Raw genomic sequence first — 15,401 nt, 5'->3', positions numbered from 1 at the left:
CGCGAGCTCGCCGGCCGCTGGAAGTCGAATGAGGCTCCGCGATCTCCTCCGCGGTGCTTATAAACAGCCGATCCGCTCGGCGGGGGCTATTTTCGGCCACTTGGCGCGTGCCCACGGCCTCCCGGATGTGCCGGGCGGGTGCGCGAGCTCGCCGGCCGCTGGAAGTCGAATGAGGCTCCGCGATCTCCTCCGCGGTGCTTATAAAGTGCCGATCCGCTCGGCTTGGAGCTATTTCCGGCCTCCCGTTGGTGCCGGGCGGCGTGCGCGAGCTCGCCGGCCGCTGGAAGTCAAATGAGGCTCCGCGATCTCCTCCGCGGTGCTTATAAACAGCCGCATGCGCACGGCCTCCCGGAATTTGAACATATTTCGTCAACACATTTCGCATATTGAATTTTGAAGTTTAATATAATGCAACAATTGAGCTCGACTTATACAAAGGATATATCATAAAATCGTAAATTTCCGTCAAATTTTAGGGGGTCGACTTATACACCGAGTCGACCTGTACACCGGCAAATACGGTAATTTCCATATTGAATTTCCGGTATATAACTGATTTTGAGTTCCCTAGAAATGTTCTCATCTCAGTTTGAGTGTGTTACTTTATTTGTGTATTATATGTGAGTTTGTGTGCGAGCTGGCATTTGCAATGGTTTGGCTTGTTGCATGCGTTCCTGTACTATTACGTCCGCACCTCTATCTTGTCATGACAGCACATCTGAGTCGGGTAGTGGCTGAGCCTAGTTAATACTTTGCAGCTGTCAGACACTTCTCCTACCTGCATAGTGCATGTAGGACAGTTGAGGACACCAACGGAAAGTCAAATAAATATCACTGCTCCAAGTATAGTTGCCCTGACACATTTTTTAAACTGAATTAAACAAATTGGCATCTTGTGATAGTTTGTTTGATGGGTGTTAACTCGCATGTTGTTCTGAAGGAAGATGATATTTGAAGACGTGGTCGCTTAATCAGATAAATAATAAATGTTTTAATGAATGAGTGAGCAAAATATTACACCATTTAGGTTTACACATTGTAACATTGTTGACTCATGTATCTTGATCGTCAAAAGGAGTACTGATATTTATAGCCACGGAATATAGCGGGGAACAAAAAACAACCAACCTACTGTGAACAGAAGCATGGTAGAAGTTCCATAATGTGGCGCTACTGATATTAGAGGTCTTGAATGATTGAGGTCATGATTAAATCAGAGAATTAACAGGGAATATTAAAATAAATAATAAAAAATACTATTTTGCCCAGTGTGAGAACACTGGTGAAACACACAAAGCATAAACCAAACAGCTCACAGGATAGTCCAGCAATGAGTTGTTCGGTAAATTAAATGCAAATTAAATGATAGAAAAAATGTTTGTGCAAATGACTGTGTGAAAATCATGCAAGAAATGCAAAATTACAGATTGATCAGTATGTGAATGATACATTAAAATATTTTTTTATTTTTCACCCCCTCAATCAGATTATCCAGAAGCCCTCATATGATTTGAAGCAGCAGTTGGCCAACTATTCCAAAAGGGTTGCAGGCTCTGTCACTGAGTTGATCCAGGCTGCAGAAGCCATGAAAGGTATTGTACCCGGCACATAAAAACACAATGGTCATATAATGTAACTTGATTCCTTGTTTTTCTTTAAAATTTTTTTTTTTTTTTTTTTTTTTTTTTTTCATTTGAATGAGTTGAATATACGCATCCCTTTACTAAGCTGTATAGTGTAATACAATGTGTTTTGGTAAAGTTGGTGGAAGCTAGTATCATGTCTTCCAAAGTACTGGAAACATTGTAATTGTGTTGTAGGCACAGAATGGGTGGATCCTGAAGATCCTACTGTTATTGCTGAGAATGAGCTGCTTGGAGCAGCAGCAGCCATTGAAGCAGCTGCCAAGAAACTGGAGCAGCTGAGACCCAGGACCAAACCCAAGGTTTTTTATGCAGTATTAATAATAATATTTCTATTATCATTATTCTAGCTATTAGTGGCAGTAGTAGTAGTGGCAGTGGTGGTAGTAGTAAAAAATAATGTGACAGATTGTATGTATATCTTTCATCTTGTTATTCTTGACCCCTGTCTGTAGTTTTGCCAAATGAGGGCACCTTTATGTTTTAACAACTGCTTCACAGCTCATTGCAGCTGTTGCACACATTATGTGTTTATTGACTGTTGGTTTCCCGTTCCTTAAACAGGAAGCAGATGAGAGCTTGAACTTTGAGGAGCAGATTCTAGAGGCCGCCAAGTCGATTGCCGCCGCCACCAGTGCTCTCGTCAAAGCTGCTTCAGCGGCACAGAGGGAGTTGGTGGCTCAAGGAAAGGTATGACTAACGCAACATGTTACTTTCCACAATGAAAATTCGTATGTGGGCACCTCACTACACAAAGCCCATCATCCGTCCGTCCGTCCGTCCGTCCGACCGTCCGTCCGTCCGTCCGTCCGTCCGTCCATCCATCCATCCATCCATCCATCCATCCATCCATCCAACCAACCAACCAACCAACCAACCAACCAACCAACCCAACCAACCAACCAACCCACCCAAGGGTAAAGGCCCGGCCACCAAACGCTCTCCTTCGAGCCCCAACTCCAGGCCTGGCTTCAGAGGGGGGCCCTGGTGACCCGTCTGGGCAAGGGAGAACGGAATCCATTTTTATTACTCATCATCAGGGATCTGTGATCACAAAGCCCCAAATTTTAAATTTCACAAATACTGTCGTGAAGACTATTTACTTATTTTCGTTGAATAAAATTCGGACGACATACCTTAAAACCGAATATTGCGGGTTAAAAATTGATGCAATTGCAAACATGGCTGCAGTTATTAGTTATTAAGATATAATGTATGCTACATTAGAGGCATGTTGATTGCCAAATAAGCAAAATAATTGCAAATGTAGACTATAACTTGGAATTTTTCATTTTGGAGTTTTTCTTGAATTTGGAGTGTGAATGCAGTCTTAATGGCAAACTCATTTTTGTAGTAAGTCGTAGTAGTAGTAATTAAACTAGTTTTTTGAAAAGCAGTTATTTCATGTCGGTATGCATTATATAATTGATACCTTGCATCTAATGTTTGTTTCTGTGAACCACCAAAAAGCTACTTCTATTCATTTTGACTTTTGTCCCCTCAATTGAATTTACCGTCAACATGCTCATATGCCCTAAAATCGACCTTCATTTAAGTTTTCTATTTTAAAAGCTTAATATTAACTTCGATTGGTCAATCATTCATTGCTCAGCAATAGTATAAGTAAACATTATTATAATAACATGCCATTCTGATGCTTTTTACAAATTTACAGGTGGGAGCTATTCCAGCCAATGCAGTGGATGATGGACAGTGGTCTCAGGGTCTGATTTCTGCTGTGAGTCTTCTCCATCCAGCTTTGAATACTGTAGCAAAGAATATACTAGCCAACTATAACATGCCGATGCCTTTGACTCATCAGGCTCGAATGGTAGCTGCAGCTACCAACAATCTTTGTGAGGCTGCCAACTCAGCGGTTCAGGGACACGCAAGTGAGGAGAAGCTCATATCTTCTGCCAAGCAGGTGGCAGCCTCCACTGCTCAGCTTTTGGTGGCCTGCAAGGTCAAGGCTGACCAAGACTCTCAGAGCATGAAGAGGCTTCAGGTTAGAGCTGCATGCCAATATGTACTGTGGTAATCCCTCGCATGTCATTTTTGAAAACCGGGTTTAAAGTGCAGGATTAAAGATGGTGACCATTTACATGGAAATGTGGACAAAAAAAATGTCAAAAAATTCAAATAAAAATCGGAAGACGTATAACCAATGGTCATTTATCTGGCCTGGCAACTAAGGTCCAGGTATTTATTTATTTTTTGGGGGAAAATACATTACATGATCATGAATGTGGCTAGTGGGGAGAGCATTTTAGAGCAATTTGGCAGCGAAATACGTACACCAGCATTTACATGTGCAGTGTTTAGCTCTGGGAGGTGTCCCCCACTTGCAGTATGTTGTAAAAACAAAGATGGACCCCGACAGTGCCTTTTTTTTTTTTTTTTTTTTTTTTGAGAAAACGAAAGGTGAAAACACAACCTCAACTTACCGTATTTTCCGGACTATAAGTCGCTCCGGAGTATAAGTCGCACCAGCCATAAAATGCCCCAAAAAGTGAAAAAAAACATATATAAGTCGCTCCGGAGTATAAGTCGCATTTTGGGGGCAATTTATTCGACAAAATCCCACACCAAAAACAGTCATGAACGAGCAACAACAGACTAAACGATAGCAACAACAGGCTAAACGATAGGTATGCTAACGTGACAAACACAAACAAAGAGCTGAGAACGGGCCTGACGTAACATATAGAGTGATTAAGGACACCTATTACATGAATAACATGTTTATAAAACCATCAGTGTCACTCCAATTCATTAAATAGCAACAACAGGCTAAACGATAGGTATGCTAACGTGACAAACTCAAAGAGCTGAGAACGGGCCTGACATAACATATAGAGTGATTAAGGACAACTATTACATGAATAACATGTTTATAAAACCATCGGTGTCACTCCAATTCATTAAATAGCAACAACAGGCTAAACGATAGGTATGCTAACGTGACAAACACAAACAAAGAGCTGAGAACGGGCCTGACGTAACATATAGAGTGATTAAGGACAACTATTACATGAATAACATGTTTATAAAACCATCGGTGTCACTCCAATTCATTAAATCCATCGATCGTTCTTTGTCAACAATGGGTGCGCACGGCTGAGGGCGCTTGCGCTTCAAAATATTCCACAGGCTCATATAACGATAGATAAACTATATTTTAAATAACTATAATACAAGCCAATAATATTATCAAACCATCCGTGCACTTTAATTCCATTAAATCCATCGATCAAATTCCTCGTCCTTTGTCAACATCGCCGCGCGTGCGCCCTGACGTCAGCCTCGTCTTTATTCCACAGATCTACTATATAACTATATTGTAGCGTTAACAAAGTACAAGGATAGACGTAGGTTTGGTAAACGGCTCTTTATTAAACAAAACAAACTTCCAAGCGTGTGGCGGCGTGGACTTCCAGACAGACCGGGCGTGCGTAATGGCCATGTCCGAGCCCCGCGCACCGTTCGCGGACAGCCACTCGGCCGAGCGTCGGCCCCCGACTCAGTAGAGACCGGGCGTGCGTAAAAGCCATAATAGTTTTTCAAACCTTCTATGTCACTCCAAATCCTTAATTCCTTCAAACTCTTTGTCCTCCGTGTCACTTAGAAATGATCACCGCTAATGATGGTAGTCCTTGTGTGGGCACGTTTGTATGTAAACAACCGGCGCGCCGCGCTACTGACGTCACTTGAAATAGTAATCCATTGGTACATCACGGTTCTCCAAACTTTCTTTCTGCTGCTCGATTACTGTTTTCAGCTGCATATTTTACAACTTGAAGTTTGTAACCTGCAAAATATGAGTTTCTTTTTGGTGCCATTTTTCTTAAGCCCACCCAGTTGATGAGTCACGGCCAACGGTAAAATTTAGAGCGCCCTCATCCAGTTTCGTCTGAAAATATAATTTTTTTTGGTTGTTTTATCAAAGTCAAAGTCTGCTTTATCGTCGATATATTTTTTTATATACTAAGACACACAAAGAGATTGAAATTACATTTCCACTATCCCTCGGTGAGATAGTACACATATGCATACAAGCAACACAAAAAAAACCAAGAAGGCACTAACAATGAATAAATAAGAGTATTGAATAAATGATAAATAAACAAATAATAAAAAATAATAATAATAAATATAAGAGGAGCAAAAATGGAGCAAGTGTACATACAGCAGACAGTGGACTTGGATATGGTGCTTTAAAGTGTTAATTGCTTTATTTGATGTTTTCTCTATTTTTTATGTTTTGAATATGTTCAAGATAAAGAAATAAAAGCATGTGAAGTGATCAACTATACTAAAAATAACATGGGAAGTGGTCAACTATACTTGTAAGTGATGTCTTAATGATCAAGTAAAAATTTGTGAAAAAAAACCATATATAAGTCGCTCCTGAGTATAAGTCGCCCCCCCACCCAAACTATGAAAAAAACCGCGACTTATAGTCCGGAAATTACGGTAATGTTCCAATACATTTATACTTTTTCTGGAGTGGGGAAAAGTATCATCTAAAATATACAATAGTGCGTTTAAGTACAAGTTTTATTTGTACAAGCACCACATGCGTAGCTCAAATCACACACACACACACACACACACACACACACACACACACACACACACACACACACACACACACACACACACACACATAACACGCATGCACGCACATACTCTGTAGTACATTAGTGCGATGTGCCTTTAAATAGCATGACAGTAAATGGCAGCTACCTCGCTTTGTAACTCTCGTTCCTTGAGTCTACACTGTGAACAGCAGGTGCTGGCTGCCTTTGGAAGTGGCCATTTGTCTGTCTTTAGTGGAGGTTAGGTTACATTCTTTTTTTAAAAAAAAAAAAAAAGGTTACTAATATCACAATGACTTGCACTTTCCCCACCGTGGGGGTGGGGGATTTCAGTACATGAAATATGTGATGCAACAAGCAAATGAGGTTTGTGAGAGAAAGCAAAACTGAGGGTTGCATGTGGAGGTCGGGAAGTACAGTCTATGAACTAAGCTGAAAAAAATTTGTTTTTAAACCTACTTACTAGTCAACTGAGGTTTCGCTTAAGTGTTTTTTTTTTTCAAATTCTCTGGGGTTACTAAGTCAAAGTACCACTGACTGAGTTGTCACACTGAAACTGTAGTTACTTCCAAGACATTGAAAGTGCAGCTATCTCCTGTCATAGCAAACACCTCTAAAAGTTATATTTATTTATGACTGTGTATCTTAGCTGAGTGCATATCAGCCAGTTCCAGCCAGCTCGTGTTCTCTGATCCAATCAGCGGTGGCTTATCCCGCTCCTCTTCTGGGCCTGCAGCTGCTACCCCAGTAATTCCCATACGTTTATGTCTAGGGAGATCTTGGAAACAATCCACCAGTCAAGAAGCAATAGCACCCAGAACTGGAAAAATTAGCCTGCTGACCTATGTTTACACTATTAGCAGCATCTTGTCCCTTCACTTTGCAATGACACTTTTTAAAGCTAATCTCCCCATCTTTTAAGGCTGTCGTTTAAAACATTTTACATAAAATGATTTGTTCCCCTTCTTTTTTCTATGAAGCATGACTGATATACGGCCCAGTGTGCTATGCCACTGGGTGACAGGACTGCATGGGAATCACGTCAAAATGTGGTAGAACTGGCCCGGTGTGAGTGTAACCATTGGATAAAGGGTGAATTAGATCCTGTATTACTTCCTGTGCTGGAATACAGTCAATATATGTTTTACGATATCTGTGACAAAATGCTATGCCACTGGGTGACAGGACTGAATGGGAATCACGTCAAAACGTGGTCGAACTGGCCCGATGTGAGTGTAACCATTGGATAAAGGGTGAATTACATCCTGTATTACATCCTGTACTGGAATATAACCAGCTCAGTGGTCTAGTGGTAGAGTGACCGCCCTGAGACTGGAAGGTTGTGGGTTCAAACCCCAGCCGGGTCATACCAAAGACTATAAAAATGGGACCCATTTCCTCCCTGCTTGGCACTCAGCATCAAGGGTTGGAATTGGGGGGTTAGATCACCAAATGATTCCTGAGCGCAGCACCGCTGCTGCTCACTGCTCCCCTCTCTCCCAGGAGATGGATCAACATCACACGGGGATGGGTTAAATGCAGAGGACAAATTTCACCACACCCAGATGTGTGTGTGACGATCATTGGGACTTTAACTTTTTTTTTATAGTCAATGTATGTTTTATGATAGCTGTGACAAAATTCTTGTAACAGTCACGTCAAATCATTCTTGACACCAGCTTTATTGTTGAACTGTGACCCTCCTAGGTTAGAGAGGAAACCTCAGTGGAAGCCTACAGCTGTTGAAAGTTCATGTTAGGGTCTGATTAACAGTAACATTCTAACCCAGGATGAAATAAAATCCATCCATCCATTTTCTGTACCACTCTGTCCCCACGGGGGTCGCGGGCGTGCTGGAGCCTATCCCAGCCATCATCGGGCAGTAGGCGGGGGACACCCTGAACCGGTTGCCAGTCAATCGCAAGGCACACAGAGACGAACAACCATCCGCACTCGCACTCACACCTAGGGACGATTTGGAGAACTCAGTCGGCCAACCAAGCATGTTTTTGGGATGTGGGAGGAAACCGGAGTGCCCGGAGAAAACCCACGCGGACACGGGGAGAGCATGCAAACTCCATACAGGGAGGGCCGGAGGTGGACTCGAACCCACATCTTCCTGTGAGGCGGACGTGCTACCCAGGGCGCCACCGAGCCGCCCATGAAATAAAATGATTATATAATATATTCAAGACTGTCATCTACTGCTAGCTCAGCGTCTGCTCCAGCCCACAGTGCCACAAAAGGAGAAAGCTCCACTTCCTTAACCAATGAGAGAAATGTTTGACTTTGAATGCAGTATACCAGACCACACTTTTTCCTTTTACAGCCATATCCAGGCCTCTTATTATGGTTTTCAAGTCTAAGAGCAAAAGTGGTTGGTCCCTTTCCCTTTAAGGAGTTACTGCTCACAAGAGACGAACCTTTAAATATGTTCACTAATTTCCCTAAAAGTACGTCGTTATCAAAACAGATGGCCTTCATTAAAAGTTGCGGTAGACATACGATTTATTTGTTTTGTTTTTTTTAGATGCCACCTGTGGTGTGGACTTTGTGTTAACCAATGTATGTGGACTTTGTGTTAACCAATGTATGTGTTTCTGTAGGCTGCTGGTAATGCTGTGAAGAGAGCTTCCGATAACCTGGTGAAGGCAGCACAGAAAGCAGCGTTTGATGCTCAGGATGACCAAGCAGTGGTGGTCAAGAGCAAGATGGTCGGAGGTATTGCTCAGGTTAGTCGAACGAGAGACATTTAACTCATTCCAATTGACGATCGAATGTCAGTGTGAACAATTGATGGTCTTCCACAGGTGAGCCATAGAGCTCCAAATTAATTAATTAATCTACATATAGTTAGCTATCAAATAATAAACACCAATTCTAGTAATTGAATAATCATTTATAGCTGTTTTTCAACTTAAAATTGGACAAATTACTTAATGGTAGCCTTTCAACATTAATTGTTTTTTTTTGGTAGTCATTCATGAAAAGAAACTGCAAATATCTGCTTTTAAACAATCACCGCACCAGTAACACAATCAAAAGTTTTGAGTACAATAATACCTTTTGTGTGATATTATTTAATTGTTGTTTTAGTTTTTATCCACTAATTAATACTAAAAAACTAGCACTAATTTGTTAATAAACAGGATATGGGAAACAAAGGAATTTTTAATGCACTTTTATGCAAGATTAAATTTTATGATTTTTTGATTAATTGATGGCATAATCGAATCTGAAAATATTCCATAGTGACAGCCCTAGTTAGGAAGAGGTCAGGTGTGCTGTAATGGAGACATTGAGCCATCAGACATACATTTGTTACAGCCAAAAATGTTGAATATAGCAAAGTTTTCGGAGGGCACAAATTTAGTCACTTCTTGCAGTGCTCATGTATCCATACAGCATGATACTCCCTCCCCCGACTATGATTGATTGTAGGCAAGACACAATATTCTCTGTACTCCTCACCTAGTTGTCATCACACATTCTTGACATAATCAAAATCAAAAAGCCGCATCAAATCACAAGACAGGATTCCATTAATTAATGTTGTCCCAGTGACCAGTAGCAGACACAAATAATCTATCTAGAATTTTTACAGGTATTCACATATTGTCAGTCCTTATCTTCATCAGTTAAACCTTACATGTAAGGTATTTTGGTTGAATAATGAGATTTCATTGTGTTGCGTCGCAGATCATCGCTGCACAAGAGGAAATGCTTCGCAAAGAAAGGGAGCTGGATGAGGCCAGGAAGAGGCTAGCTATGATCAGGCAACAGCAGTATAAGTTTCTACCCTCAGAGCTGCGGGAAGATGGTCAGGAACAGTGAGCGAATCACTGGTGCAATGGTGTTCCATGGAATCCTGAGAAAGGGGGGTAACCCTAATTCCAAAACAATTATTCAAAATTTGTTTGTGTCAAAGTCAAATGTGTTGTAATACCAGTGATTAACCTTGATACAGAAATTGATGTGTATACCTTAAATCCTTACCAAGGTATGCTTGCTTTCTTTTATGTACTATTTGATTATTTACGTTTCAAATTATTGGGCTCACTTTATAGTTTTTTTTATTATTATTATTATAATTGTATGATCTGCAGACATGCCATGTGCCTTCATACAAAAAGTCAAACTCCTGCCTTCATATCTCAAATTTAGAATTTAGACTGTTGAAAGTAAACACAATCTATGCTTTGTACAAAAATCTCTATGCAAATGTTATGTGAGAAAGCATTTTTAAAAGAGGTCAATGTGTAAATGTGTCACGATCACATGACAGTATTTGCAATATTGATAATGAGACTGCAATGGAAGTGTGGGAAAAATATATTTTTAACAGATTTAGCAAATTATTTGTTATTTTACTTTCATTCGTATTTTACAACATAGTTTTTTTAATTAAACGATGGGAGTATTTAGTCTTGGATTATATTTGACAGACTGGTCAAAAACCTGGAGGCCTTATATTTAACTTTGTAGTAACTATTTGGATATGAAATGATTACCGTATTTGCCGGTGTATTAGTCGACCTTTTTCGATCCAAAAGCGACCGAAAAAAATCGACCTCGACTTATACACCAAGTCATAAAATTTAACTTCGTATTCATCGCTTCAAATGTGATGGTAACCAAGGCCGTTTCTCATGCATCTCATTGTGCGTGGGTGTGCGTCCGTCAGGCTCATCAAACAGCGAGAAACTGAATCATTATAAAGCGTTCGTCGCATTAACACGCATCCTCAGCAACAATTTCAAATATTCTCACCTCAATAACGGACATCGAAAGCCAGGCAGCGACGATGACTGCTAGGGGGAAGTACTGGGTATTGAGCGAATGTGCGAGTCATCGCGCGTCAAGCAACGACAATAACTACCCGTACGTAAACATTCAATCGCCATGTCTAAACGAATGAAATACTCTGCGAAGTTCAAACTGCAAGTTGTAAACTTTGCCGAAGAAACTAACATCAAAAGCCAGGCAGCGACGATGACTGCTAGGGGGAAGTACTGGGTATTGAGCGAATGTGCCCGTCATCGCCTAAACTCCGACAACGTCCGCGCGTCACGCAACGTCAATAACTACCGAAACGTAAACATTCGATCACCATGTCTAAACGAATGAAATACTCTGCGAAGTTCAAACTGCAAGTTGTAAACTTTGCCGAAGAAACTAACAACTGTGCTGCCTCAAGAAAGTTTGGCGTAAATGAGAAACTGCTACGAGACTGGAAACGCAATGCAACACAGCTAGCAGCGATGCCAAGAAACACATGTGCTAATAGAGGAAAAAGCTGCCAGTGGCCAGCACTTGAACAAGAACTTGTATGCTGGGTCGAGGAGCAACGAAAGTGTGGGTTCATCGTCACAAGAAATATGATTCGTCTGCGAGCTTTGGCTTCTGCTAAACAAAACAAGATTGCCGATTTCAAAGGAACTATAAGTTGGTGTTCACGAGTTTTAAAGAGAAATGACCTTGTGCTACGACAAACAACTAAACTTTCTCAGAAACTGCCTGAAGATTTGGAGGAAAAGATAACTCTCTTTCAATCCTTTGTAATCAAGATGAGAAAAAAAGAACAATAGAACTTATCGCAAATTGGAAATATGGATGAAACACCGGTATGGTTTGATATGCCTACATCGAAAACTGTATCTGCTAAAGGTGAAAAAACTGTTCTCGTGAGAACAACAGGCCACGAAAAGTCTAGATTCACTGTGGTTCTTTCCTGCTTAGCTGACGGTACCAAGCTGAAGCCGATGGTTGTTTTTAAGAGAAAAACTCGACCGAAAGGACAGTTCCCTTCTGGTGTAGTAATTCACAATCATCCAAAAGGATGGATGGATGAGGAGGGAATCAAGATCTGGATAGAAAAAGTATGGAACTGTCGACCTGGAGGAATGTTAAAGAAGAAAAGTCTTCTCGTATGGGATTCTTTCAAAGCCCATACAGTGGACTCCGTCAAAAGAAAACTTAAATGCAACAACACTGATGTTGCCGTTATTCCTGGTGGACTAACAAGTGTTGTGCAGCCACTTGATGTTTTTTTGAACAAGCCGTTCAAAGACAGATTGAGAGGAAATTGGAGTAATTGGATGGTAGAAGGCGAGAAGCAGTTTACTAAAGGGGAGTCATGAAAGCACCATCGTTAGAAACAATAACAGGATGGATTAAACAGTCGTGGGATGATGTGTCGCTGTCTACTGTGGAACGCTCCTTCAAGAAATGCTGCATTTCCAACGCTCTCGATGGGACAGAAGACGACCTTATCTGGGAAGAGGAGGAGGAAACTGAGGATAGAGAAGACCAAGAAGATGCCCTTTATGACGACAAACTAAACGAAAACGAATGGAACGAGCTTTTCGGAAATAGCGACGATGAAGACGAATTTTGAACTCTATGTACCGGCAATCACTTTATAATTATAATTTGTTGTTTCTTAACTAAAAATAAACCAGTTTCTAAGAGTGTTCATTGTTGTTAGTCTCTCTCGGCGCGTAATATCACAGGGTCATAAAGTAAATAATTTTTAAAATGGCGTATAGATCGCTCGCTACAAACTCGCGAATTTGAACACATTTCGTCAATAAATTTCGCATATTTCTGATTGAATTTTGAAGTTTAATATAATGCAACAATTGAGCTCGACTTATACAAAGGATATATCATAAAATCGTAAATTTCCGTCGAATTTTAGGGGGTCGACTTATACACCGAGTCGACTTATACACCGGCAAATACGGTAATTGAACCTTTGCCAAAGTATTGCGTCTGATGCATAACTAATGACAGTACTGTAAGGTATCCCTGTCAGTATAGTTTACGAATGTCTGTCTATGCATTCTTTTTAAGTTACATGATTATTTACTTGTGCTAAGATACAAATGTTAAATCACTAGTTTTCACAGTGTATAATTATTTTTTAAAGTGCCTCTCAATGGAATGTATCAAGTAATTTAATACATTCTCCGATGCCTGTCATTTATCCCCAGATGCACTTATTCACTTCAGTAATTAGGCATCATTTAAACTCACCACTGCTTACTTAAAAATCTGTACTTTTAAAGACATTATTTCACATTGTGACATGGGTATAAATATAATGCTGATGTAAAACAATACCACACTGCGGTATAATGTAAAAGCTTTGTCTATGCAATAAAAACAGTTTTCATTGGCACTATCTCCATTTTCTTGTCCACATTGACACAAATGGCCCCAGTTAGCTCAGAACGTAGCGGGGCATGGACGTTGTCCTTCAGTGTTGCTATTGGCCTCTTGGCCAGTTTTCTTTTTGATCATCTTTTCATAACGTTTGAATGGATGTCTTAAAATGTCACAAAACATAGAGAGAGATTGCCCCCCCCCTCCTGTGCACCATGTGCCCCCCAATGATCATGGAAGTACACTGTCCTTGACAGCAGCCCATTTAAAACTTAAGCGTCTCTATTTTCATGACCAGCGCAAATCCAGCCTGGCACGTAGCATAAATCTAGCTAGATCTGCTAGAGGCGGTTTAGGCTGACTGACAGTAACTTTGCAGATGTGCACAAGCCAGTGTATTTGAAAAATAAGGGTGTCTTGCGCCGTTGTGGGCAGTAACACAACCTTTATTCTTGACCAAACAAAGCAGCTCCCTTCATTCCCTTTAAATGTGACACACTCACATCTTGAATGGAAAATGTGTGGGAAAGGACACAACAATCTGTGTGCCCGGAACTTCGGCACTGCGCTTGACCAATGTGGCAACAGACAATGTAAGCCAATGTGGCAACAGACAATCAAACACAGAATGAACATATGATAATCGTTGGTGACTTAAATGGAAGAGAGCAGCACAGCAATATTTCACCATCAAAGAGCTTGCTTGAGGTTCAGTAAGGGCACCTATGCAGTTTCTGGAGCCAAGTTTTCCAATCCAAACCACACCTCTACCGATTTCTGAAAGAGACTTATGACCAATATTTTTAACTGCAGCTGTCCTAGAGCCCGCCACATTCTGGTCTGCAGGCCAAGTCCTTCCACACTGAGCTATACTGCCATTTTAAGGTTCACCTCCACCCAAGTCCTATTTCATTTGATGCATCTCAAGCTGAGCTGCTACTGTAACCCAAAATACAGTATAGGTAAGAATATACAGTGACCAAAAAAATGGTGAAATTGGAATATGCAAACTCTAACTTGCATTGATGTTACCTAACTAAGTAAATATAAGTAAGTCTGCCTAAACTAGTATATGTAAATTCATTCAGTGTCATTGCTAGGATGTTCATTATTTTTCATGTTGGCGCATACACATCAAATGAAATGATAATAATTTGAAGAAAAAATAATATACTGTGGCTCGAAGCAGACCAAACAGGATCCAGCGTCACACACATAGAATGGACATCTGTCATTGCCTAAATATGGGCAAGGTCCACAGGCGGCCCCACAGTGGAAAAAGTGTGGGGGCTCACTCAGTTGGTTTTCCATCTTCAAGATTTCCACCTCGCAGGTTCTCCTGTCCTCTCTTGCTCCCTTCACACCGTGCTGAGTCTGTTTTTGTTAGACTAACCGTACAACAAACCTGAGGAAACATGGAGGCCATCAAGAAGAAAATGCAGATGCTGAAGCTGGACAAGGAGAATGCCATAGACCGGGCAGAACAGGCAGAGGGGGACAAGAAAGGAGCAGAGGACAAATGCAAACAGGTGATGACGCCGCCATCCGACTACTTACTGAAGCCCTTTAATGAAAGTCACATACATTTTAAATCGAGTTTTCTTTTACCTCTCCAGCTGATTAAATTAAAATTTTTAATGGGCAATTTTAGAAACAATAGATTTTGTACATAGAAAGATAGGAAACAAAGTCAATGGAAAGCTGGAAGCAGATAAGGGGAGGATTAATGTTTTTTAATGAAGTGAACTGAATACTTAACACATGATGTAATATAAAACAAACAATACAGTATGCTGTATGCATCAGTTGCATACTAGAAGTGCTCAAGGATAATTTGCCACTGGAAAAACAGAAAAAAAGATGAACATCTCTAAATATATTATTTCCAAACAAGGTAAAAATAAAATGTCCTAGGATAGCTTTCCTTACATTATTCCAGATGCTAATGCTGTTAGCCTCTGTCGATGTGTTTATGGTAGTGTAATAAGTATGG

The 15,401-nt window shown here is 40.7% G+C and overlaps 2 protein-coding genes across 6 annotated transcripts in view; both read left to right on the top strand.

Annotated features, from left to right (window-relative positions):
* Positions 1-13,422, top strand: part of tln1 (talin 1) — a 111,978-nt gene extending 98,556 nt beyond the window's left edge. For all 3 annotated transcript variants that reach the window (XM_049738432.2, XM_049738431.2, XM_049738434.2), the window contains 7 exons: positions 1,487-1,592; positions 1,821-1,945; positions 2,208-2,333; positions 3,319-3,381; positions 3,466-3,648; positions 8,848-8,973; positions 9,941-13,422. In XM_049738432.2, the coding sequence (XP_049594389.1) occupies positions 1,487-1,592; positions 1,821-1,945; positions 2,208-2,333; positions 3,319-3,381; positions 3,466-3,648; positions 8,848-8,973; positions 9,941-10,075 (864 nt within the window). In that variant the 3' untranslated portion in view covers positions 10,076-13,422. The remainder of the gene's footprint in view (positions 1-1,486; positions 1,593-1,820; positions 1,946-2,207; positions 2,334-3,318; positions 3,382-3,465; positions 3,649-8,847; positions 8,974-9,940) is intronic.
* A 1,365-nt stretch (positions 13,423-14,787) lies between these two features.
* The window catches only part of tpm2 (tropomyosin 2 (beta)), a 72,473-nt gene continuing 71,859 nt past the window's right edge, over positions 14,788-15,401 (top strand). For all 3 annotated transcript variants that reach the window (XM_068652672.1, XM_049738593.2, XM_068652674.1), the window contains exon 1: positions 14,788-14,937. In XM_068652672.1, coding sequence (XP_068508773.1) covers positions 14,824-14,937 — 114 coding nt within the window. In that variant the 5' untranslated portion in view covers positions 14,788-14,823. The remainder of the gene's footprint in view (positions 14,938-15,401) is intronic.

The sequence above is a fragment of the Syngnathus scovelli genome, chromosome 13, assembly GCF_024217435.2.
Source record: "Syngnathus scovelli strain Florida chromosome 13, RoL_Ssco_1.2, whole genome shotgun sequence".
Classification (NCBI taxonomy): Eukaryota; Metazoa; Chordata; class Actinopteri; order Syngnathiformes; family Syngnathidae; genus Syngnathus; species Syngnathus scovelli.
The sequence above is the reverse complement of the archived record's forward strand: the minus strand, read 5'-3'. Positions and strand labels throughout refer to the sequence as shown.